The sequence below is a fragment of the Plecotus auritus genome, assembly GCF_963455305.1.
Source record: "Plecotus auritus genome assembly, chromosome: 11".
In the NCBI taxonomy this organism is placed as follows: Eukaryota; Metazoa; Chordata; class Mammalia; order Chiroptera; family Vespertilionidae; genus Plecotus; species Plecotus auritus.
The window spans coordinates 27696347-27722862 of NC_137777.1; the positions used below are offsets into that span (position 1 = coordinate 27696347).

General features: G+C 41.9%; 2 protein-coding genes across 2 annotated transcripts in view; one reads left to right on the forward strand and one right to left on the reverse strand.

The window, feature by feature from the left end:
* Nucleotides 1-26516, forward strand: part of MTBP (MDM2 binding protein) — a 100448-nt gene that overhangs the window by 69575 nt on the left and 4357 nt on the right. The gene's annotated exons all lie outside the window — the stretch shown is intronic.
* The window catches only part of SNTB1 (syntrophin beta 1), a gene marked incomplete at its 5' end in the record, with an annotated part of 198285 nt that overhangs the window by 3110 nt on the left and 168659 nt on the right, over nucleotides 1-26516 (reverse strand). Inside the window, 3 exons of the mRNA XM_080647266.1 lie at nucleotides 2353-2543; nucleotides 7472-7668; nucleotides 25441-25580. Coding sequence (XP_080503392.1) covers nucleotides 2353-2543; nucleotides 7472-7668; nucleotides 25441-25580 — 528 coding nt within the window. The remainder of the gene's footprint in view (nucleotides 1-2352; nucleotides 2544-7471; nucleotides 7669-25440; nucleotides 25581-26516) is intronic.

Here is a 26516-nt window from a genome sequence, read left to right on the forward strand (position 1 = left end):
AGTGAGGGCTTCACCACCATATTCTGTTTCACCAACAGAACGGAACTTCTGAAAGTCACCTTAAAGATGATGTACTGCAGTCCCTGTATTTTATGGATGGGGATACTCAGATCCAAAGCAATAGAAGGACTGCCCAAGACAGTGGTGATTAACTCCAGACTTAGAGGACACCTGTCTCTTGACTCTCACCTTACTGCCTTTCCCACAACTCTCTCTGCTCCCTTCCCCCACCCCAAAGGCCTGCTGCCTGCTTCCTGGGGTTGCTTAACCGGACACTTTGGGGGAGCTGTCTGTGAACTTGAGCTTATCAGCCTCATGTACTGGCAGCAAATCAGTCCTTCCTAAGTCTTCCAAGTCAGGTCGTAATTACAGGCAGGAAGGCTGACATTTAGACAAGTGATTTTCCTCACAGGCAAAAATAGCCTTGAATTTTCAAGTCAAGGGTAAAGCAGGAGATGGGTTCTTGTTCTTTTCAACTCTTCTAGGAAAAAGCACACGGTGGGGTGATTGGCAGAACAGCAGCTGAGCCAGGAGGGTTCTTAGTAAAATGGACTTTCAGATCACTTTCTTATTTCCCAGCTGGTGCTTCGGGCTGAATTTACTGACTGAAACATACAAATAAATGACAAAATATCCTATAAAATGCTGTGGATCCATTTTCAAAGTTAGAAAAATGACTGGCTCGAAAATGATCTCAGGAAGTGAATGTAGATCACCTGTCAGCCATAGGGTGAGGGCTCATCATGACCCCCTGTGGCTGCCCTAGGAAGAAATCTGATATTCTGTCAGGGCTAGTAGTAGGGCATGTTCTAAAATAGTGGTGCTGAAATTAGGATTAAAGATCCCTAAGCTCTTTTAAGTGTGGTTCTGGCCCTTTCCTTCAGTCAGCCCTGAGTGGTTTTCAGAGAATTACCAATGAAATAACTGGAGAGATGAGGGTGGGGAAGGATGGATTGTGGGGAGGCCAGTAGCTGAATTGAAATACTTGGATCTTTTTTAAAAAATATATATATTTTTTATTGATTTCAGAGAGGAAAGGAGAGGGAGAGAGAGATAGAAACATGATGAGAGAAAATATTTGATTGGCTGCCTCCTGCACACACCCCACTGCGGATTGAGCCCGCAACCTGGGCATGTGCCCAGACTGGGAATCGAACCGTGACCTCCTGGTTCATAGGTCGATGCTCAACCACTGAACCACATTGGCCAAGTGAAATTCCTGGATCTTTAAAATTGAGATTTATCTCTGAATTTTATGTATTACCCATCCCTGTTATCAAGTTGACTAATCCAGTGACTAGGAAGGACCCAAATTGAGACTAGTTATTATAAAATCAAGGTCCTCTTTGATCTTCTACATTCCACAGCTTAAATGAGATGCTATGTCTTCCTGAGAAATCTCAAGAAGGACACTTGCTAGAAAGCAGAAGGAAGGGCAGTTCTCACCCTTCAGTGAATCTGAACTAATGTACTTTCTCATTATAGCAGGTGGTAATAATCATAGAAAATCACAGATTGAAACACAGGAACTACTTGCATTGATATGAAAAGCATGATTCCTTCACTGGCAAATTTGCATTTTGTTGGACATTTCATATTTTCCCCCCAAACTTCTGGGTCTTAGCTGAATTGAAATACTTGGATCTTCTCTCTCCCCTGTGGCTTGGAATCTGCCCCTGGTCCAGCCCCTACCTCAGTGCTCTATGCCCTCTGCTCCTGTGAGACCTCCCAGGTGACCAGAACCTGCTATTTCACATCTCTGCATCCCTGACACAGCACAACACCAAAGCTAGATGAGATGCTTGATACTTTTTAAAAATGATGTACATTTTGAAGCTATATTTGAGCATAATTTAATGCTGACTTCATGAAGGATTATTTCCTTGGGTTCAAATATTTATGTAGTATTCTGGTGGAAAATAAGACTAACATAAATAACTGGAAAAATTGGATTTGATCAGTTTTTTAAGGATCGAATAAGACATGAACCTGGCCCTAGCCAATTTGGCTCAGTGGATAGAGCATCGGCCTGAGGACTGAAGGGTCCCAGGTTTGATTCCGGTCAAGGGCACATGCCCGGGTTGTGGGCTCGATCCCCACTAGGGGGCATTCAGGAGATGGCCGATTAATGATTTCCTCTCATCGTTGATGTTTCTATTTCTCCCTGTCCTTTCCTCTCTGAAATAAAAACATATATATTTAAAAGAAAAAAAAAAAAGACATGAACCTGCAAGTACTTTTTAAATAGTCTAATGCTAAATAAATACAAGGCAGCACTATGTTTGCGAGCCATTATAGGTGTGTTGCATAATGAAATATAGGAAATCACACTTTCTAAAAAAGGGCACTTACAAGCTCTCCATCTTTGCCTCCAAAATCTAAATACAGCATCCTGATTCCATCATCTGAAGACATTTTCAACTTTTCATATGGGGCCTGTATGATTGTCTTGGGAAAGGCACCCTCCTGTGGTTCAGTGGTAATAGAAAATCCATTGTCATAATGTATGGTCAGACGGCACTCCTGGTTTCTGTAGGTGCAAGCTGGGGGGAGAGAGGAAGAGAGAGAGATGAACTACGGAAGGCAACCCATTTTCCCAGGCATTTAAATTTCAACTCTCCTCAGTCCCAGGGACTAACCCCAAATTTCTTTCTAAAGTTAAAAATAAGTAATTGTTCATTAAAATATTCTCCTTGGGTTGATTTTGATCTTGTAATTTAACTTGCTCGGTGAAACTAAAGGAAATAAATGGAAAGAAATCCCATTTGCTGGGATTTACTGCATTTTATCTGGTCCCCAGCCCTAATCTGTCCATCAGACAACACATAGGAGTCCTTGTCTCAAGCCTGAAAAAACTGACATCTGATTTAGAGTAAACTACCTCTGAATTATCATCATCATCATCAAAACACACACACACACACACACACACACACACACACACACACACACACAAGGGTGCACACTATTATCTTTACTACCAGGTGAGAAAAACAAGCATTACGTACATCACCAACATTCACAAATTTGACACACCTAAGTAGTCAGGAGTGAGTTGTTCAAAAATAATCTATTTTTTTTTTTTTAAGAAAGTTGAACCAAGCTCATTTTATAAAAGGAGTGCCTTTTTAAATTTCCCGATGAGCAGATGACCTTGGCCCTGGAAAAGCAGTTGTAACTGATAGATATCAGGTGTGGCCCGTGCATGAAGAGGGCTGTGTCCTTCCTCTGCCCAGTGTGGCGTCCAGGAACCTCGGGTGCTGCCCACAAGGTACCCTCTGATCCAAAGGAACAAAACTGAAACCTCTCGATCAGGTGAGGTGCCGGCTTTCATCTGTGGTGCTATGCTCATTGCATTTAGGAAGGAGACTTGTGCTTTGAGCTTATGAGCTGGTGAAGGAACTGCCATCGGAATCCGAGTTCCCATTAGGAAGACTTGAGAATATTTAAAACCCTTGACCAAAGAGTTCTGGAAAGGTTAACAAGTATCGACTGGATTTATTTCTTTTTTATCACAGATCACAACATTTAACAGACTCTGGCAAGCAAATCCACTCAGGCCTCCATAAACATGTGAAAGCTCTTGAGGGAGGGGGTTAGGGAAGAGCAGAATAAGGGCATTATTGATCACTCTATACCAACACTAGCTTAGCTCTGCATTATAAACCAAACTGAATTTTACTTTCCACACCCTTCTGTTGCAGGACCTTAGCTGGATATTATACAGGTGAAAAAAAGCAAAGATTAGAGAGGTGAGCTTGCCACAACTCAGGTGGTTTAGATTTCAGAATTCAAGTTCTTTCCACTCTGTGCCATGTAGCTTCTCACACTCTGGGACTCAGGATGCGGAGGGATGTGGAGAGGGATCTTGGTGTCTCAGAGTAATAACAACAGTGGGGTGGCGGAGGAACAGAGGTCTGTATGTGCTCACAGAATGAGGTGGCTTCTAATCAAAGCTCGATTAGAACACAAACCCCTTCCTCTGACTTACCCCAGGCAGCGTTCACCTTGTAACTAAGGGCTGACATTTTCCAAAGGCACATTCTCTATTAGTCTTTGAGCCCTTCAATAAGCCTTGTTATCTTCTCAGAAGGGCCCTAGACTATTGCCACCCTTCTGGTCAAAGGATAACCAAGGATAGTGGTAGACGTACTTATGGCTTCTCATCTTGAATCCTTGTTTTTGACAATTTTCACTTCTACCACCTGCAGAATATGTGTGTGAATGGGTTCTAACTCTGGGTTTCTTTTTTCCCCCCTTCCTCTATGTTGGGACTTTAAAGTTATGCCATCAGATATTCTAAATGGACTGGTTGTGATTATTTTTAATTCTAGTGACTTCAAGTGGCATTCATGGCCTTTATGTAATAGAATTAGTTACCTGAAGGTGCTCTCAACCTACACACAATAAATCGAACACATTAGCAAGTTAATTGAAGCCCTGATTAAAACATAAGCTCCTTTGCCCAACTCTGCAGGCATCTTTCAGTTTGTAGCTGGGTTGCACCTTTGCTTGTTGCCATCATCTCTTTTCTCCCAGCACCCAGCTAGCTCAGTCCACACAGCCCGTGTTATTCTCCTTTGGCTCGTCTACCAACAGCCTCCTTGTTTTCTGGTTGAAATAGAGTTCTGTTTATTGAAGAGAGAAGGAGTTTATGGAATTTGTGGAATGTCAACTAAACCAGATCCCTTTGGCTATCTTTATTCTTTCCTAGAACACTCCTGAGGTTGTTGCAAGAAGTCTGAACTTCTCTGATATCGCACGTAAAACTTCATTCAATTTCATTTTCAGGTGGCTTAGGACTTTTCCTACTCACGGGTTCAAAAACTCCAGTTTTTCTTGCCATACAGAATGGGCATATAAACTTAAATAAGATTCAGTGACAAAAAAAAGTTTTCAACAATGTTGGAGAATATTTGGGGGCATTCATTTGTTTCAGGATAATTTCAAAAAGATCAATTAATTAGCTTGAAGATGCAGCAAAAATTCTAAAAATAACTGGTTTTTCATATTTGCATGAGTAGAGAAAATGTGGAGAAACCCTACTACACATTGATGCGTGTCCCATCTTTTTGAATACTCCTGGGTGCAGGAGGAAGCTGCACCCTAGTGCAGTACACTCACAGAGGCCATGGACCAGCAGCGTCAGCACCACCTGGTACTTCATTAGATGCAAGCGCTCGGGCCCCACCCCAGACTGGTGGGATCAGCTTTTCTGGGGGTGGGAGTCGGACCGCAGGGCTTCCCACCGCGAAGGAGAGGCTCTAGATTTCCACTGTCCAACGTAGTAGCCATTGGGCACAAGTGGTGGTTGAGCACATGAAGTGTGGCTAGTGTGACTGAGGCACTTATTTAATTTTAATTGATTTCAATTTAAATAGCCACACATGACCAGGGCCTAGCATACTGGCCTGTATAGGTCTGGAGAAATACAAGAGAAACCACTGATGATACTTAGTGAGCACTTACTATGTGCCAAGTACCAGGTGTTTTACATGGATTATTTCTTTCAATTCTTGATTACACCCTATGAGGTAGGTACTATGATTTCTTCCTTTTTATAGATGGAAAAAACTATGAAGTTTCAGTAAGAGACTGAGAAAGAAATAGAGCTGGAATTTGAATCCGGGCCATTCTGACTTTAAAACCCACACTTTTATTATCTTGTACTACATCCTCAAAGACAGAGAAAAATGAAAGAACTGGCAAGAAAGCATGAGAGAAGAGTGTGTACTGAGAATGTTATAAGAAGAACTCTCCAAGTTGGGTTTACTGGAAGACTGTTGTTGTTGAGGCTACGCCACACTGTGTCACCTAATACCCTGTTTATGAGTGACCACAGGAGATCTAAACGAAGGTGGTCTTGGACCTCAGAATCAGAAACAATTTGTCTTAGAGCTCAGAGTCAGGAACAGTAGCATTACAGGCAGTGTTAACTGTATGTCGTGCTGGCTGATGAAAAACACTGGCTTAAATATGGAGTCTACCTTAGCAGATACAAGACTTTACAGCATGTATTTCCTATCTATCTATCTATCTATCTATCTATCGATCTATCGATCTATCGATCTATCAATCTATCATCTATCTATCTCATCTATTTATCACCTACCTACCTATCTGTATGGATTGGAGATTGGCATGAAAAATTATCACAGCAGTCTGAACAGAACTGTTGTTTTAGGAACAATGACAGAACAGTGAGAAGTTCCATGGCTCTGTAGACAGTGCAGGGAATGAAGAATGGACTTGAGAGAGACACAACGTAGAGTTAAAGTCAATGCTGTTGTTTATTAGGTGTGTGATCTTGGGCAAGTTACTTAAGACCGTGGTCGGCAAACTGCGGCTCGCGAGCCACATGCAGCTCTTTGGCCCCTTGAGTGTGGCTCTTCCACAAAATACCACGGCCTGGGCGAGTCTATTTTGAAGAAGTGGCGTTAGAAGAAGTTTAAGTTTAAAAAATTCGGCTCTCAAAAGAAATTTCAATCATTGTACTGTTGATATTTGGCTCTGTTGACTAATGAGTTTGCTGACCACTGACTTAAGAATTTGCTGACTTTTAAAATCACAAAGACAAGGGAATCATGAGGATTATTAGATGAGATGAGGGGTATGCATTGTGACCTAGGAGACACACACACATACACATACACACAACCCAAAACAGATTTACACTGTTTCTATTCCAAATTGTTTCATTTTAAAAATGTTGGTCTTGTCTCAGTTAGTTGATTTTAGGACCCAAAAAGGGTTGTTTCTCACAGAATGAGAAACACTAAAAGACCTTATATAAATTGCCTGCATATAGCAAGTTCTCAATCCATAGTACAGGATAGAAGGATTCTTCCTTCTATACACACGTCCCATTTCCGACTTGTCCTTTCTTAGCGCACTACAAGAATGTGGATTGTGCTCAGTTGTGTGCTCCCTCCATCCGGCTTGCCTATTTTTTCATACCAGGGGCAGGAATGAATGCTGACTGTCCCCAAGCATCAACTCTTTGCTCTGCTTCCCCCACTGAGTTGCCTTTGGTTCTGGCTCTTTTCTTAAAGCCTTGTTGTCCTGTTTTCTGATCAGTTCTGTGAGCTACCTAATATATTTTCAATAATTATATCCTGCCATAAAGTACTCAGAATCTATTTCTGTTGCTTATAACAAGAACCCTTCTAGTTGATGCCTTAAAGTTCATGGCTCCAGTAAGCCACCTGGGTTATAGGCAGGAAACTGCATCTGACTTGCCAAATCAGAACTTTTCTTGAATGAAGATGGGATAAGGCTTTTCACAGTCAAACTCTTAAGCTCCAGTTCAGGAGGGCATATGGTAAAATTTAGAAGATTTTAAGTTTACCTTTGACATTTTAAGTATCCCCAAAGGCCAGTAATGGAAGCCAGTTTGAGGCCACGGTGAAGTAAAAGGTGTGTTCTTCCTGTAAGAGTGTGACATGGGGAGCCCATAGCCAGCAGTGCTCACCTGTGGTGACTTCGGTAATGAGTTCAGCTGAGTTGTGGCAGCCCTGTACTATGCTCCTGGTCCAGTGGGAGAGGTCCCTGCTGATTTCAGCCCTGAAGAGATGCGTTTCAATCCCCTGCCTGGTACCCGTTCGTGTTGCAAAGGACAGATCCACACCAGCCTGGGGAGATCCTTTCCCTGGACCTGAATGGACCAGCCTGTTGAGGGAGAGAGAGAGAGATCATCAAAGATTATCAAAGTTGAACTACCTTCATCACCTGACATGTCATTTGGTGATTTGCTGTCATTCTTCTGATCTGAAATGAAAGGGTCCACTGCACCCTTGTGATCCCCAGGGCTTTCTGCCATCCCTTCACCCAGTTCCCCTCCGATGGTCAAGTGAGATTAAGAAGGTGTCCAACAGCTATGCATCAAGTTGAATATGCAGAGGAGTTTGATTAATATGACTTTAACATTAGATAAATTCAACTTGACTCACTCATGCAAAAAGAAAGAATTGAATAAATGAGAGAGACAACAATTGAAATAGTGTGTAAAATTCCTTCCATGGTTTCATTCCTGGACTGGACAGGGAAGCCATTGTTTCCTGGCTTAGACTCAGGTCCCCTGTTTCTTGTAGTTGGGAGCATCTGGCTGCACTGAGGGTACGTCTGGGTGTGCATTTCTCATGCACATGTCTCCAAATGCAGGGGAACAGTCGTGGGACTCCATTGAAGAAGTAGCAACCTGTGTTAAAGCTTGAGAAGGGGCAATGTTGGACTTCCTGAGAAAAGGAAGATAACTGAACTTTATAGGAGATTCAATGGATTTTCAAGAGTGATTTTTACTGCACACATTGTTTGTACTGACTTCAGAACACACAAAATGCTTTCTGAAAAGCCAGACTTAAAAGTCTCAGAGTCCTGCCTTCTGAGCAGGCACTGGCTCATCCTGCTTCTCACTTGCCCCTGCAAACACTTGGATCTCTCAAGCTCTCACCTACTTCTTAATATCTCAGCCTTCTTTTGGGAGAGCAGGATAGTATAAGTATAATTTAATAAATGTTACTTCTCTTTGGGGTATTTTTATTTCCAGCCTTATCTTTTAACACAGAAAGAAACACTCTACCAGTTGCTCCAGAAATCTCAGGTCTATTTGCTTGGGGGAGGATAGTTATTTTCTTAGGCAAAGCCCTTGTTACCTCTAGATTAAAACCTGCACAAAGGACATCCAAAAGCTTATATTCTCATGTAAGCATAAACATTGTAGACCAGAGTTATCAATGTAATAAAACATATTGTAGCATGTTGAATTTCTAGCAACAAGCTCGCTATATAACTTAGAGGAGCTTTACTTCCAAAGTTAGTGGTGTGTAGTGCCAACTTGCAGATAAAGCATTGAAAAACCTTTTGGCTGTAAAATTCTTTGAAGATTGAGAAATTCACAAGAGAGAACAAATATTGGCAAGACTATGGTGAGAAGGGAACCCTTGTCTGTTGGTGGGATTATAAATTGTACTTCCATTATGGATGCTAGTATATGGAGGTTCCTAAAAAAATTAAAATTAGAACTACCATATGATCCAGCAATCCTATTTCTGAGAACACATCCAAGGGATGTAAAATCAGTATCTCAGAGAAATATCTGCACTCCATGTTCATTACAGCATTATTCACAATAGCCAAGCTATGAAAACAACCTAAGTGCCTATCGATGGATAAATGGAATATTATTCAGCCTTTAAAAATAAGGAAATCTTGCCAAAACCGGTTTGGCTCAGTGGATAGAGCGTCGGCCTGTGGACTGAAAAGTCCCGGGTTCGATTCCGGTCAAGGGCACGTAACTTGGTTGCGGGCACATCCCCAGTGGGAGGTGTGTAGGAGGCAGCTGATCGATGTTTCTCTCTCATCGATGTTTCTGACTCTCTATCCCTCTTCCTTCCTCTCTGTAAAAAATCAATAAAATATATTTTTAAAAAAATAATAAAAAATAAAAATAAGGAAATCTTGCCATTTGCAATGGCATGGATAAACCTGGAGGGCATTATGCTAAGTGAAATAAGCCAGACAGAGAAAGACAAATACTGTATGATTTCACTTACATGTGGAATCGGGGGGGGGGGGGGGGCGGGCGAGGAGTGGAACTCACAGAAATAGAGAGTACAATGATGGTTGTCAGGGTCAGGGGACTGGGGCAAATAAGGAGATAATGGTCAAAGGGTACAAACTTTTAGTTATAAAGTGAATAAGGCTCGAATGGATAGCCTGGTAACCATAGCTAATAACACTGTATTTTATACTTGAAATTTGCTAAGAGAGTAGATCTTAAGTGTTCTCACCAAAACAAACAAGAAGGTAATCATATGAGGTGATGTGTTCATTAATTTCACCATGGTAATCATTTCACATGTATCCTCAGTTTTTTTTATTTTTTATTGATTTTTAGAGAGAAAAGAAAGGAGAGGGAGAGAGAGAAAGATTAATGTGAGAGTGAAACATCAACTCCCTGCCTCCTGCAGGCCTCCTACCAGGGATCGAGCCAGGAACCTGGGCATGCGCCCTGACCAGGAATCCAACCTGTAACCTGGCCAGTGTCTCAGTTTTCTTATTTTAAGAACATAATCCCTGCCTCCTATGATTAGTATTAAATATAATAAAATACATAAAGCAGTTATTCCAGTATTTAGTGTATCGTAGTAAGCATTCAAGAAAAATGAGTTCCCTGGTGCCTTCCCTCGCTTAACATCCTCACTTTCTAGCCCCTAAATTTCCACCTGGGGCACATCGACTCTGTCACAATCCAGGGCCAGCATAAATGTAACAGAGAGACACAGGGAAACAAGAAAAAATATGCCGCCCTCATGGAGAATGTCACATTGGAGAATTTTCTACTGATATTTATTTTTCTCGAAAGTGACTATAAAATTGAAGCCAGTAATAACTGAAAATGCAATTTGTTAGAAAATTGGCATTTGGTAGGTCTGTGTACAAGGAATGAAATTACTAACAGAGTGTAACTTGTATGAGAGCCCTGTACCTAGCTGACCAATAGCACGTGTGGGGAGTGCTTGGGGAAAATGCAGCACGTTATAGGAAGTAATGATGAGAAGAGAGCCTTTGCGGGGAGGACCATCGGTGTACTTTGTTAGTCATCTCATCACCAAATCCTCATTGATTGAAAAGAAAAGGAAATAATTCATTTTTCAACTCTCCAAGTGTGAATGATAGAATATTTATATTAAAGGAGTTTAATATAAGTTTGCTATCTGAAGAATAGCAGGCAGGCTGAATTATGTGTTCTTTTGACTATGCCAATACTGGCTAATGAAACGTAAAATTCTGTACGTAAACTATGAGATAAAGCAAATTATCTTTCCTGCTACCTTGTGTACATACTGGTAATAAATCCCACATTTATCCACAGGATGCATATGACTACACATCTTCTAGATGGAGTGTTATATAGACCTTGAAAATTATTTTATAAATGTATATTTAAATGTGGGAAATGCATATATGTCTCTTGAAAAACTCTAGATATGCAATTCAAGTATGTAAAAGAAAAGCTTAGAAACAATTTCATTAAGGTGTCAAGAAATTTTATGGGTGATTTCATTTCTTCTGATGTTTTTTTATTTATTCCTAAATTTTTCTCTAAGCATATACTATACAACTTAAAGAGTAGCTTTAAGAGGTTACAAGACTGAAGTGAACCAAATTTTCCACTCTGATATTTAGAATGAGGACTTCCATTGCAAAGAAAATATCTGCATTCTGAACCTGTGTGGCATTCCTGCTTTGTGTGTTTGTTTTATAGTGGCAGTTTAGTGCTGGAATACTAGATGAGCTTAACTCTGGCATGTTTGTGTCTGGGTTATTATAAATTGTCCATGTCTAGCTCCTAGTACCTAATGCCTATTGGCTGTGGTTATGGAATAGCCTTTCTGAGAATGAAATTAACTGGTGGAATGAAACCCATATCTGTGGCCTCATTAATCCCTTACACGAACCTACTGGCCTCCAGTAAATGGGATAGGAGAGATGCGGAGACCTACCAGTTGAACTTACAGGATCCTTTTGGATTCAGAGCTGCTCTGAGGGGCCTTAGAGGAAATTCCTGCTCTGTTCAAGTCTCTTCTCCTTCCAACTGACCATCAAATATCAATCACGAAGCCATTTATCCATTCAATCAATTAAAGATTCACTAGTCACAAACTGCTATATCCCACATATATGTATGGTGCACTGTTATGGACTGAATTATGTCCCCCTAAAAATTCATATGTTGAAGTCCTAACCCCTGATGTGATTGTATTTGGAAATAGGGCCTATCCTTAGCCAAGAGGACTAGTGTCCTTAAATAAAATAAGAAGAGATACCTGACAGCACTCTCCCACTGCACCCACACAGAGGAAAGGCCCTGGGAGGACAGAGCAAGAAGGCAGCTAGCTGTCTGTAAGCCAGAAAGAAAACCCTCACAAGAAACTGACCCCACCACACCCTGATCTTGGAGTTCTAGCCTCCAGACATGTGAGAAAATAAATTTCTGTGGTTTAAGCCACCAGGTTTGTGGCATTTTGCTAAGGCAGCCTGAGCAGACTAATAAAAGCACCTACTCTATGCAGACACAAGGCTAGGGGTAGTGTGAGAACAGATGTTGCCCCAGCCTTGAGGAGATACTAATTCCCACAGCTTCTCCATTCCAAGTTCAGACCCAGGTCTTAGGAGACTCACTCCTACAATATGAAGGAGAGTCAGAACCAGCCTCTGACAAATGACAAATGAAGGATATGAGCCAGGGTTAGGTGTTATCTGGAGAATTATTCCTCCTCATTGGGGCAACCTGATAATTATGAAGAACTTCCTCCAGAGGGAAAGCAATTCCATCACAACAATGGAGAGCAGTGGATTCTGGGACAAGGACAAAGAAGGGCACCACAGTTATTAACATATTTGTTATTTCATTCCTATCAAGATATTTGAAATAGACTTCCTTTCGGTTCTTTATATCATCACAACTAGTTACTTTTGATTGTCCACAGCAATAATTTGGGGATGTTACATAGAAATGTAGACATTCAGCACTGTGCCATGGTGAAGAGGCTGGACAGAGATTTGGTTGTTTTATAAATTGTGGTGCTGCAAAGATGACACAAGGGCACTGGACAACTTAAGATCAAGATCCTTTCTCTTACCCCTTTTGTGAGAGGTGTAGCAGCTACTAGGAAGAGAGAGAAAAAAAAAATAGTGGGCTGATTATACTCAAAAATGCTCTGTGAAATCTTTCTCTTGAGATGAATTTGTATTGGCATATTTCCAACCCCAAGCCAACAGAATAAATTGGATATACACCCTTGGATACTATGCTATCTAGTAGTCTGCTCTCTGAGCATCTTCACTCAGAGGCCTCACAGGCACCTCAGACTCAATGTAAGCTAAAGCTACATTGCAAAAGGTCCCTGAGATCTTAACAATTAAATATCTGGGTTCTGAGTTACGTTACACCAGGATCCACAAGGGCCATGTCCACTGCAAAGGACAGGAAGTTTTCACTGGATGTTAACACACTATTCAAAAGAAAGAGTCATTCAGATGAGGACAGATTCCCTAGCAATGCCAAAGACAACATGAGCTGCTATCTTTAGATGTTTGTGGTGCAGGACCATAAGGAGGAGGCCACTCTGCATTCAGGCTAACAGTGATATGGACGGATGGCTGAAAGAAAATATAACTTGTACTTTCTTACTTTGCTGCTTTATGAAAAGAATGGTTTGAGATTCGAGCCCTAGTAAGGTACAGTGGAAGCCCAGGAAGAAGTGGTATTGAGAAGAGCACACCACTGCTTCAAAGGAACACAACTCTTTGCTGGGAAGATTACACACCAGGCACTGGAAGGATGGAGACACTGCATGAGTGAAACTCGGGGGGAATCTTTGGGAAATCGGGGAGAACAAGTGAGAGATTAGAAGATCGGAAAAGTGGAAATGATATCCTGGTTTTCAAAATGTGGAAGAAATTAGATTCTGAGACCCTGTTCCTAAGCAAGATTTTGTAATGGATTTTTTAAGTAATAATTTTTTACTTAGGAAAATAGTCAACAGTAGTTTGTGAGAGCCTATGTGGCTTTCTTATATTCAACTATTTCATTCAGAAACAAGATTACTGGAAAAGTGATAGAAGAAGTGAACATTCAGATAAAAGGTATTGACAAAGTTTCCTTCGATACTCATTTGGACTTAAAAAGGAATAAGTGCTGGTTTCACAGCTTATCAGTCAGATGAGTACTTTGTTAAGTGACCACAAGCCATTATGAGTCCATTTAATTAAGGATGGAGGCTGAGCTGTGGCCTCAGACCTACCCTGTTCAACATTTCTATCAATGATGTATGAAGCTGTAAAACACATGGACATCAACTCAGTGGAAGATCCAGAACTAGTAATAAGAAGAAGCATGGGTTAAGGATATAAGATTGTTAAGCACTGAGGTTAAGCCAGAAACAACAACAACAAAACTAGAAGGAGGGAGACATGGTATCAAAGCACCATTGGAAATTTAGTTGATGGTTGACTCAACCCAGAGTTACTGACAACACTGATTCACATGAATGGAATGAAATAAGGTGACGTTCCTGTGTTCTATGCTGAGCAGACCATGACCTAACCATTCTTTTTGTTCTATGAATCTCTTTGGCGGTATAATGAAACCCATGGACCCGAATTCTGAATAGTGTGTGTAAATGCATAAAGTAAATGAGTCACAAAGGAAACCAGTGATAATGAAATGTAATTCCATCCCAATATCATGATGTTGAAGACTGATCAGAATAGCATAGTACACAAAACTCCTTCAGAAAGAGCATAATTTGGAGACATCCTGTCTAGAAAAGAGAAGACTCTGTGTGGGAAATGAGAAGGAGGAAGGGGCAAGCATAAATGTCTGCAGTATCTGTGGAGGTTTTTGAGCATAGGCTGGTCAGTGACATCCCAGGGATGGAAGGGACAGTTCTCACCTTGAGAGTCCACAGTGTGATCAAAGCCATCCCTAGACCTTGGCCCACCCAGGAAGAACCTGACTTGGAGCACATGATTTGATTTGTGATATTTAAGATGAGACTGTCTAAGCTGGCAGCCAGCAAGTGTTCTTGAACGCCTACTCTGTAAGCCCCGTGGCTCATATGTCGAACTTGACAGCCCCTGGGTAAGGAGATGTTGGGGATAACAAAGTTGCTCTTGACAGCACAGCTGTCAAGACCAACCATAGCATGATCTCCTCAATGCTCCCGCACATTGTTTCAATCCATTTACCCCACTGCTGAAAGATTGGCACCTCATCTCCCTCACCAGACCTTGATGTCCTGCAGAGTAGGAGCCTTGTTCCATCTCTCCTTGAGTCTGTGGTGTCCAGCCTCCTACCTGACACATGTTAGGTGTCCAATTCATGTTGGTGACTAACTACCTGAATGCAAGTTTTTAAAAACGTTTTGAAAATGTGAGTGTAAGGTTGCAAAGGAAAGTACACACACACACACGCGCGCGCGCGCGCGCACACATACAATTGACCTATTTTGAAATGCTTTGAAAATGTGGTGTCGGTGAAAGGCCTCCTAATAGACTCTTCATTTGTAGTAGACCATACTTGGGAACACATTACAGTAGCCAAATTCTGGACACTAACTACCTAGTAAATGTCAGCAGGACATTAAAATGTTAAAAGTCATCATTTGGGCATTTGGAAAGGTAGGGCTAAGGACAGAATCCGTCTGCCTGAAGTTTTCCCATTCTGCCAGTAACAGCCTCTTTATTTTCCTCCCCAGATTCTTCCCAAAGATCTGTCCTGATCTATAATCTCAGGAGGGGCTCCGAAATAGTGATTATTTATCTTTCAATTATTTTACATTTCAAGCTATTTGTGTATCCTTAAAAATATGACCATCTATCTCTTATCTGTAGCACAAACTAAACTACAGCAGCCACGAAAATGCTGTCTCCCAAGGGAAGATAACTTTTTTACTCAGCCAGAAAAAATACTGGCACCCTGGGACAGACGTTCATGCTACAATTCACACCCAATTTCTATTTTATCTGAAGCTGCTTGAGAAGCCCAAGGACATGCTTCATCCCCTTGTGGCAAAATTCAGATACACGTTCCCAGGGTGAAAGCCATGGTTGAAAGCAACATTACAAACATTAGCAAGATTTTACATTTCCTTTTAGCTAGGAGTGTGCATAAGTGAACAAATAAATAGGACCACATAATATTAGAAAGTGGAGCCTGGTCGAGAATATATAGTAATAGCCATTATTATCATTGCTTCAATCTGGGCAATAATTCTTATTTGATTATTCCCTGCTGTATGCCTCGCACCTAGAATAATTCCAGGCACATGGCAGGCACTCAGTAAATATTTGTTAAATGAATGACCAAATGAACAGCTAGACTACAAAGAGGGCTATTTTCCATGGAATTTGTGATGGATGGCTACTATGAGATATTATGACTTCTCTCCCACCCTCAGTCCCTCAACCACACAAAACAGCAGCTAATGCTAAATCCAAAGTATGTGGGTTTACGTCCCCTAAATGTTAGTTTCCAGATTAATTCAGTTCTGCAAAAAAGTGATTTTGAAAGGTAACTGAGATGACATGTTCTAGGAGATGCGCCTAACATTCATTTCCTGTTTCTTTTTTCAACCTGGTTCTTCTTTCCATCTTTCACAACTGATGTTTTTTATAGTGACTTGGTTATTTAGGGAGTCAGAGTTACCCTTTTTGGTCTGAGAGTAGAAGGTGACCATTTTATCAAAAAAAGGTACAAATCATTAAGATTTCAAATTCATGGCCAGCATGGATCTAGCATCCATTTAAAGAATTGCATATAAATGAAATGGCTCTCTAAACAAGATACAAAGAAAGGGTGAAATGTCTTTTTAAAAAATATATATATTTTATTGATATTTTACAGAGAGGAAGGGAGAGGGATAGAGAGCTAGAAACATTGATGAGAGAGAAACATTGATCAGCTGACTTCTGCACACCTCCCACTGGGGATGTGCTCACAACCAAGGTACATGCCCTTGACCGGAATCGAACCTGGGACCCTTCAGTCCGCAGGCCGACGCTCTATCCACTGAGCCAAACCAGTTTCAGCATAAAGGGTGAAATGTCTTAACACTACTTCAAATGCCCAGAGTGGTGGATTCGTGAGGCTAAGCATACTTTCGGGTCAAATTCTTTGTCCGAGACTTGGGGGCAGTAGGGATATTCATTCCTACAGAAGGCCAGGCCACATTCAGCAGATGTGATGATTTAAGTCTTTATCAATAACTGGTACTAGGCCACAGATTGTTTCTGGCTCTTCAGATATGCCCCTTTGTCTGACTGGTTTTGATTAAAACAAAAACTAAAAGACCAGCCTTACCAGGTATGCTGATATACTAACTTAATTCTGGATAGGTGTTAGGGAATGTTGCCTAAAATGTTCCACATGACAACATTACCATCAATATCCTTAATTAAAACAAAAACAATTGCAGCACACAGATTCGGCCAAATTAGTAAAATTACATATTAGGTAACTGGGTTGCTAAGCAGTATTACATCCTCATTTTACTTAATTGCTGTAATTAACATTTCCCAGCAGATGCCACAAAAAAAGGAAAAGCCACTGGTATAGTGCTCTCTAATACTCTCAACCAGTGGCCAGTGCCACCCCTATTAGACTCGAGGCAAGAAGTGATGGGGAAAGAATCACTAATAAGGCCCCAACTGTTTGGTAGGGGAGGTTGCCCAGGTACCAAACACCCTCAGCCAAGAATGGCTGAACAATTACCTCATTTCTAGCTTCTAAACTTCTTTCATTTGCATATGGTGGTGAAAGAGTTAGACAAGGTCCCATTTCTGGGAACGTTTTTATTATTGAGGGATACTGACTATAAACAAAGACCAACTTAATGTAGGAGAATGAGCAGCAAAAGAGATGGAAGCCAAGTTTTGACTACTTAGTGGTATTATCTAGGTGGGTTTCCAGAGATGTTTTGTCCTCCTTTTGTCTTCATGTTCTCATGACTGTTCATGGTCAGCTGCCAGCAGTAATATGGAGGGAGGAAAGTAGATGCCTAATAGGTGGAAGGTTGCACTGATACACTATCATTTACATTGACTCTTTGAAAGGGGTATCATGAGCTCCACTTTACAAAGAAGAAATCCATGGTTCTGTGTGGTTAAGTAGCTGCCCAGGATCACATGGTAAGTGTCCAGAATTTGAACCCAGATCCACATGACTACAAAACCTATATCTTTCCATCATGCCAGGAAAAGGGGCCACATTCCAGCTTGTCAGCTACAGGTAGGAGGGCAAGTGAAGTGAGACAGTGTAATGAAGACCTCGTCATCCATGGGTTTAAACCATCCATGCACTTTCCTTCCCCAAGGTCAACAAGACTCACAGTCTGACGAATATTCTCACATTACAACCGTCCAACATCTTGGGAAATTTTTCCTTTTAAGTTAATGGTCTGTTTATTAGTTAGCAGTCTTAGAGCTCTAATTTTTAAATATATTCTTTGAATTTTCTGGTTATATCTTACATATTCCCTTATCCCATCTATGCCTTAATGAGTTCAACATAGATCACAGTGTGTACAGAATATGGATTATAAAAAGGTCTCTAAGAATTCCTCCGTGTAAAATAATGACAATTAAATTAGTCCTATTTTGCTGGGAAAATGAAACCATGGGTGAATAACCTGAACAATTAGCTCTTATAACACATGGCTTTTATCTGTTACATTTCGCTGCTTTTTTAAAAAAATTCCCCACCATTAATCCCTAGTACAATATTGGCCCCTAACAAGAGCCTTTTAAAGTTTCTTAAATAGAACAGTTTTTAGTTTTGCCCCAAGAATAAAGCCATCATTAGGCCACTTGTCTACAGTGTTGTTACATGTAGCATTCAGAACTAGTTTTGTGGTGTGATTGAGGGGCTCCAAACTTCCCATTTCTGTCTCACACTTCTCTCCGACAACAAACAAACCAACAACTCTTCCATTGGTCCACTCCTTATATCTCAACTAGAGGTCCGATGCACAAAATTCATGCAAGAGTAGGCCTTCCTTCCCCCGGCTGCCAGCACCGGCTTCCCTCTGGCACCCAGGACCCAGGCTGGCTTCCCTCCAGCCACCCGCAGGCACCCGGGACCCGGGCTTCCCTCCGGTCCTGGCTTTATCACATCTGGAAAGATGTCTGGTCTAATTAGCATATTACCCTTTTATTATTATAGAAGATGTCTTTAAGACACTATGAGTCCCTGATAAATGCAGTATTATACATAGGATCAAATATGTCCAATTACTTATCAGTCATTCATACATTAATTTCAATTATTTTCTTCAATCTTAACAATTGCTAACCTTTAGCAATCACTTATTATGTCTCAGTCCTATGCTAAGCATTTATATACACTGTCTCACTTGGTCCTGTCAATAATTGTGTGCAGTAGAAGACATTACTGCCCCCTTCATGATGAGGCTTGAATTCAGAGAAATTGATATTTTGCCCAACATCACATTGCAAGTAGAGGTCTCAGGATTCAACTCCTGGTTTGTCTGATGCCAAAGTCCATGGATCTCGCCACTCATTTCCACCAACATGGAGGAGCTCCTAAATTGAAGAGGGAGCACCAGGCCTATGGGGACACATGGGATGGACAGGTGTGTAGGCAAACCCCACACTTTTCAGTTTGACAGAGTGTAGAACCTTGGGCAGGTAGATCCTTTTGCGCTACCCTATGGGAATGCCCATGGACAATGCCCACATTCCCTATGAGTCAGGAGGCCTCCCAGGCTTAGTGTGAAAACCATAGGCGGATTATAATATAAATGTTTGACAAGTGCAATTGGCCAAACTTTCCCTGTGGAAAGCATTCCTAACATTTCTGAGACTGGCCTGAGGCAGCATCTACTTTTAGCACTTAGAAACAGGTTAGTTCCTTAGGCACCAATGATTACGCCACAACAGCTATTTTCAACCTTTTTTCATCTCATGGCACACATGAACTAATTACTAAAATTCTGCAGCACACCAAAAATATATTTTTGCCGATCCAACAAAAAATATAGGTTTAATTTTGATTCATTCATACCAGATGGCTATTGTTGTGTTGGTTGTTGTCATTTTTTGTTTATTTGACAATCTAAGGGAAAAGAGGTCAGTGCCCCTGACTAAGTAGTCAGTATTGCATGTTTTAAAAATTATTGTGCCACTCCAATTGAAAATTGCTGTGCTACAAGTTTAGTAGAAACACTCAGTGCCTTTGGGTCCCAAGTGGTGTCAAATGAGAGAAGTACAGGCCGGCCAGTGTGGCTAAGTGGTTGAACAACCACATCTGAGCAAGGAGGGCGTGGTCATGGGCGTGGTCCCCAGTGTGGGGTGTGCAGGAGGCAGCCAATTAATGATTCTCATCATCGATGTTTCTATCTCTCTCTCCCTCTCCCTTCCTCTCTGAAATCAATAAAAATATGTATATTTTTTAAAATGAAAGAAGTACACATTCATCAGTTCACCTTTTTAACTACTCCAAACCCTTCTCAGGCTAACAGTCAGAGAACTGGACTCAGACAAACCTCACTCTTTTTACAAGCTCTGTACTTCTGAACTTTTCGCCAATAAACTGGATGTGCAGAATTTCTGGGCTAACCTCCTCTAGAATTCCAGAAATATTGTGACCTTAATCTTTGCTCTCTGTAGACCCATCTCACGTGCCAATTATGATAACAGTGACAAAAAACCAAGACACTTAACTCCATATGGGCAAGAGTTTTTTGTTTTGTTTTTTAATGTTCAGCAACATCAAATAAGCTTTGGCTAAGCAAAAAATGTTTTCCCAAGGACTCATAAAAAGCTGAGGGATGAGAACAGCTAAAATTACACCATCTTTGCAAACTTCCTGAGTGCACTGCTATAAATTGCACTGATAACACACAGAGGCACACTGTTGAAGTTTGCCAGTGGGAGAGGCGTCTGCTTGTCAATGTCTAAGGGTGGTGGTCAATGCCAAGAACATGTGAGCATGTCTGGGACCACAGATATGAAATGCAATCAAATTTTCATCTTCCAGGAAAATATAAATTAGATGTGCCTGGACCTAAAAAAAACACACACCAAACAACAAAAACCTAAACAAATATACAAATCAACTCTGAACTGCCTGAGGGAGTAACTCAATTTTAGAAGCAACCTGTTTCTTACTGGCCATAGTCCCAGCCAGTTCTTCTTGGGCAAGGGAAAAGACTGTCTCTAGCATTTGGAATGATGCTTCCCAGCACTGCTGAGGCGAAGGCAAGGGACTGACCAGATGCTCAGTCCTGCTGTGTGCCAGGCATTATGCTCAATAAGGCTGTGCTTACATCATTGCTATGAATTGAATTCTACCCATCACCTCCCTGTCAATTCTATGTTGGAGCCTTAACCCTCAATGAAACTATATTTAGAGATAGGGCCAATCATGAGGTCACGAGGGAGCGGCCCTGTTCCAGTGGAATTAGTATCCTTATAAGAAGAGACACCAGAGAGATCTCTTCCCAAATGTGCTCAAAGAGGCCGTGTGAACACTCAAGGAGAAGCCCACCATCTTTAGGAACCAAGACAAGAGGTTCACCGAAAACCAACCATGCCAGCACCTGGCCCTCGACCTTCTGCTTCCAGATTGTGAGAAAATAATTATTGTTGCTTAAGCCACCCAGTCTATGGTATTTGTTGGGGCAGCCCAAGCTGGCTATTGCAGGCACCATATTTTAATTTCATAATCACTCTGCAGTAGATGTGATGGTTTAAGATGTCAGGAGAGCTAAGGCAATGTTTATTTGATACACTCAGGATATTCAAAGAGTCACTAAAACTCCAGGGAACAAGAGCATGACTCTTTGAAAGGGGTAACATGAGCTCCACTTTACAAATAAGAAACCCATGGTTCTGTGTGGTTAAGCAGCTGCCCAGGATCAGTGGTTAAGAAGGTGGACTCTTCCTGGCTGTATGAGTGTGCATAAGTTACATCCCCTCTTTGTTCCTTGGTTTGCTTGTCTGTGAAATAGGAACAAAACCTAAACTTCAAAGGCTTGTGACGGTTAGATGTGGGGACCCTGAGGACAACATTTGCCCAATGCTTGTTGAAAACAGATTCCTGACCCCCAATCTGACCTGCTGAGCCGGAATCCCCAGGGTAGGGTCCCCAGGACAGGAATCTTTAATAAACAGCAGATCATTCTTAAATTGGACACAATTTGCAAACTCAGATAGAATCCACATAAAGCACTGGGCCTTGACCTAATCTCCCTTTACAAAGGTCAACCACTGGTTCTTTACCACATGGTCTATAGTAAGTTCTCACTTAACACTGTCAATAAGTTCTAGGAAACTGTAACTTTAAATAAAACGATGTAACAATGAGAACCAATTTTCCCATAGCCAAATACAGAAATACTAGTATGCTGTAGGAACTTAACTCTTGTTTAAATCAATTAACCTATGGAAAATTGATTTAAGTCACAGTTTCTAAGAACCTACCTACTACATTAAGTGAGAACTTAACTTTATTTGCAAATGGTACTCCCATGGCCTGGATAATGTCACCCAGGACGAAGAATCAGTAGACACCCTCTAACACAATTTTAGAAGACATGGTCCTATTACCATTAGTAAAAAATAAGCTATATATTTAAGATGGTTATACATTACTGTTTATAAATTATACATCAATAGAAGATTTTAGAAAGACATTTTTTAAAAGACAGAACTCCCCTTCTTTAGAAAAATGCACTCAAAGACAAGTAATGCCACTAGATAGGCTGTGTGCTCAAAAGCTCAAATATAAAGGACAGTTTCACATGAGACTGTACAGAACACTGGGAGGTAAAGGAAGGAGTCACTTGATGAACTTAAATACATGGCTAGGGAAGCAGCCAATGGAAGGATTGGAGTGACCTCAGAAATGGAAGGAACCAGAGTTTTCCTTTGATTTCTACCACTTCTGGCAGAAATGAACAGCTTCATCCCAGCCTACTCCCTTAAAGAGCTGGCTTTATCTGCAAGGACAGGATAGTTTCAATCTCCAGCTGGGGCGACCCATGCTCCATGGCATCTCATTCACGTGCCCAGCCCGAAACTACAAGAGGGTACATCTTCCCAGCATGACTACTCGGGGAAGGGAGGGGTCCTTTTCCTAGTTGCTTGTTTGCATTCCCAAAGTCTTTTCCTAGGCACAGCCCCAGAGATGTGGAAGGAAACGGACCATGACCAATGCATATGCAAACCAGGGTGGCTGATGCATAGGCCGAAAGGTTGGTTAAACAACCCATTTCCACAAAAGTGTATCACTCCCTGGGCCTGGGAGACAAAGGCATTCACGGAGCGTGTTTGACAGATGAGCTCTCTGAAAGACAGAGGTGGAGTGGTCAGCCTGGGGTTAAGAATCATCCTGCTGGGAGGAAAACAGATGGAAACTCCAGCTCTTTCTTTTCCAGGCTGCTGCTCGGGACCAGGCAGCAAATTACCTACTAGCTTGAGGGGATGAAGTAAGAATAGCCAGTCTGTCCTAACATCTGGACAGACTCTGCCTCGCAGGCTATAGCTGGAGATCGGGGTCATGGTTATGGGCCTAATTTACCACCTCTCATAAGGCTATTATACTCATCTAATAACACATCTTTCTTTGTAGGTCAGAAGTCAGGCTTGGTCATTTGGGAAAGGGCAGTAAGTTGGGAGGTGAAGTGTCACCTTCATATCTGATCTGTTTTATGTTTAGACAGTGGACACCGATTTTTTTATGCTTGATTTTTTTATTTTTTTATTTTTCTAAATGAGCACCATTTGCACAGAAGGGGCTTCCATTTTCTGTTCCATATGGGATGCAGGTTTATGGTTCTAGGCTACTCACGTGCTTTGTTTACAGTCTATACCTGGCATCCCCGTGGCATGGAGCCTGGAGCAGGTACATTTTGTGCCTCCCACCCAAACCTCCTCAGATGTCATTTACTGTGTCTCTGCTTCCATCCCCCTTTCTGGAAACTGCTTTGAAGGGTTCACATCCGTGACCTTCTTCAGGACTGCTCTGGGCCACTGACGAGCTTCCGAGATGACATCCTGGGCTGTTGACGGACAGCTGTGGGAGCACACAAGCCCAGTCTGGCCATTTGCAATAATCAGGACCAATTGGGTGGTACTCGATTCTGCTCTGGGGCAGCGCTGTCCAACCGAACTTTCTGTGATAATGGAAATGTTCTGATCTGTGCTGTCCAGACTGGTAGCCTTTAGCCAAAACTGCTGAGTCCCTGAAATGTGGCTACTGTAGTGGAGGAACTGAAGTTTTGAGATCCTGAGTGAATAAAGCTGAAACTCCTTAAAATTCCATGAGTCAGAATGCTCAGAGACTGGGAGGAGGAAGCAGTGTCCTGGGGTAAGTTTTCTTTTCAAGCTGCCCGACAGTTACCCAGAAACTCTGCCTTCTTTAAACTTCAGTTCCTGAAAATCATTCCAAGAGGCAGGAGTCCAATTTCTCTCCTTAGTAACTGGAATACGGTGACCATGGTCTGATCTTTCTTTGGTTGTAAGAGTCTCAGAATCTGAATACCAGGGCCCATGGATGGGAACTGGGGTGTAAACCACCAAAGATGATGGCAACTGGGCTGAATTCGAATAGACCCCAAGACAGAGCCTGAATCCTTGTATGGACATTTGAGGATGTTTGGATTCTGATTATTGAGGTTTTGTTGTAAACATTTATTAGGTATCCTGCCAAAGATTTTGAGGCTTAGGAAACTCAAAAATTTAATTACTATTTTATTAATTTCTAAGAGCTCTGGGCCGGGTTCCTAGCCCCTGAAGGCTTCCTCCATTTACCTCTGGGGCCAGTAATTGCCATCCTCAGGTCACCCTTGCTGGTCTCCGCAATCAGCCATGAGCGGAAGAGGAATTTTAAGGAGTTTCATCTGTATTCACTACCACTGCTTCAACTTCATGTTAGCCTCTGGCTCTGTCACTGGGCCTTATTCTCTTCCCTACACCTGAGCCTTGACTATTTGGGTCCTCCAGAATGGAGAACCCATTCTATATTTTTGCTCAGGACAGATGCCCCAACACCTCAGTCCACTACGCTCTGTCTGTAGGGCCAAATTCCCTTGCAAAGTTTGTCCCACATTGTTCAGTAATTCATTCAACAGACATTTAAGGGCCCAATACTGCCAGGCACCATCCCAGGGAGGCCACAAACAATATGCTAGCATTCCTAGCTTCTAGGTAAAGAAACAGGGGTGTAGAAGCAGTGAAAACCATGCCCATTGTCATAAAGCACATACAGCAAGCGCTGGCAATAGAAGCCAGGTCTGGGAGTTGTCAGCTACTCGAAGGCAAGACTCAGGTTTGTTGTGCTCTTGTGCTCAGGATATAAGCTTTCAGAGATGGGTTGAGCATAGGATGCATTAGGATACTGTCACATGAGCAATCAATGTGCACTGAAGTTCCTAAGGAACAGACAGCCCATGGCAGCCCCACTTCCACAGGAAGCATCATACAACTGAGGAAGAGTTTGTTATGGAGTCTTGTGCTAAACAAGCTTTAAAAGAGCACAGTGGTGCCACTCTTCGTGCTACCAAGGGAAGACACTTGCTTGATAATAATTCTTACTATGTGAACTTCAAGATTATAAATGCATGTGCATAGTTCATCTCAAAGGGGATGGGGATGGAGGGCCAGGAAGGTGACTAGGCTGGGACCATCTCATAGGCGTCACTGCTCCTTCACGATGGATGAGCAGTTTGTTCTTTGTCTCTGTGTTGGCCCTGATTGGCCATCATTGATAATCTGGATAAAAACAAGTGGCTATATTCTGGAGGAGCTCTCAGCTCCCGCGGCAACAGCAAGCAGTAATGTAGGATACTGAAATAATTTCAGTTGATTTTCAAACTGCAAACACGTCACACCCCACCACAAAGCCATGGCTACCTGGTGGCAAGAAGAGGGTGCATGTGGACCGGGCTCAACCAGGCTTCCTTCCTCCGGGGCATGCTGTCGTAGATTAAAAGGTCCTTGTCAGTCAGCACCACCAGGGCTGGCTTCCACTGTTTCTCGTTCTCCCCAGGCACCTGAAACAGAAAGAAGAGAACTGGCAAAAGATGGTCTCAGAGGAGAGTGGCTGGAAAGGAGAAGCTGGCATTCCCCGAATCAGAAGACCCAACAATAGGAAGGTCTTTCGGTTCTGCTTGCAAAATTGAAATCAGAAGAAAAAACCATGTCATGGTCTCATGATTCTCAATCTTTGAAAATATGTTTTCTCAAGGCCCTGGGATTGTAGTCAATGCCGCCAAGAAGCAGCCCAGGAGTCAAACAGTTGCCACCGCTTCTCACCTGCCAGCCAGCACTGAAAATTTTATTTCATTGTCGGGGGCAGGTGCCTGGGACACGAAGTGCTCCCAGCTGGTTCTCTGGTATTGCTATTCTTTTTTTTTTTTTTTTTTTTTTGGTATTGCTTTTCTTATGAAGGGTGAGGTTTGAAAGCTTTGGAATAAATATCCAAAGGTGATGGTCTGTCTGAACAAGGGTGGATATCACAGACCAGGGCACCACCTTGGAATTCTCTTGTTCTAGAATGTTTAGTTCTATTCATTGAAGATAGTTCTTTAACTCAAGGGCTGAGATGACCTGGCAGGGAGAGATCGGAGAGGATTCAAATATCACTTAGATGACTGGACCAGATGACCCTCAAAATCCCTCCCAACATTGAGAGTCTGGGAAGTTCAGATCTTATCTCTGCCCAGTGTTGATCCCCACACACTAGATGTTCTTCTATGAAAATGCCCTGTTTCCCATCTGAGCTCTGGGAGAAATTTTGATGTTTAGTTTGGAAAAACCCAATGCTCTAGCCTTGCTACTCAAAGCAGCATCATGCTCCGGGAGCATCAGGATGACCTGGGAGCTTGTTAGAAACAGAGTCTCAGGCCCATCCCAGACCTATTGTATCAGAATTTGCATTTTAACATGATCTTGAGCTGCTTCATATTCTCATTAAAGATTCAGAAGCA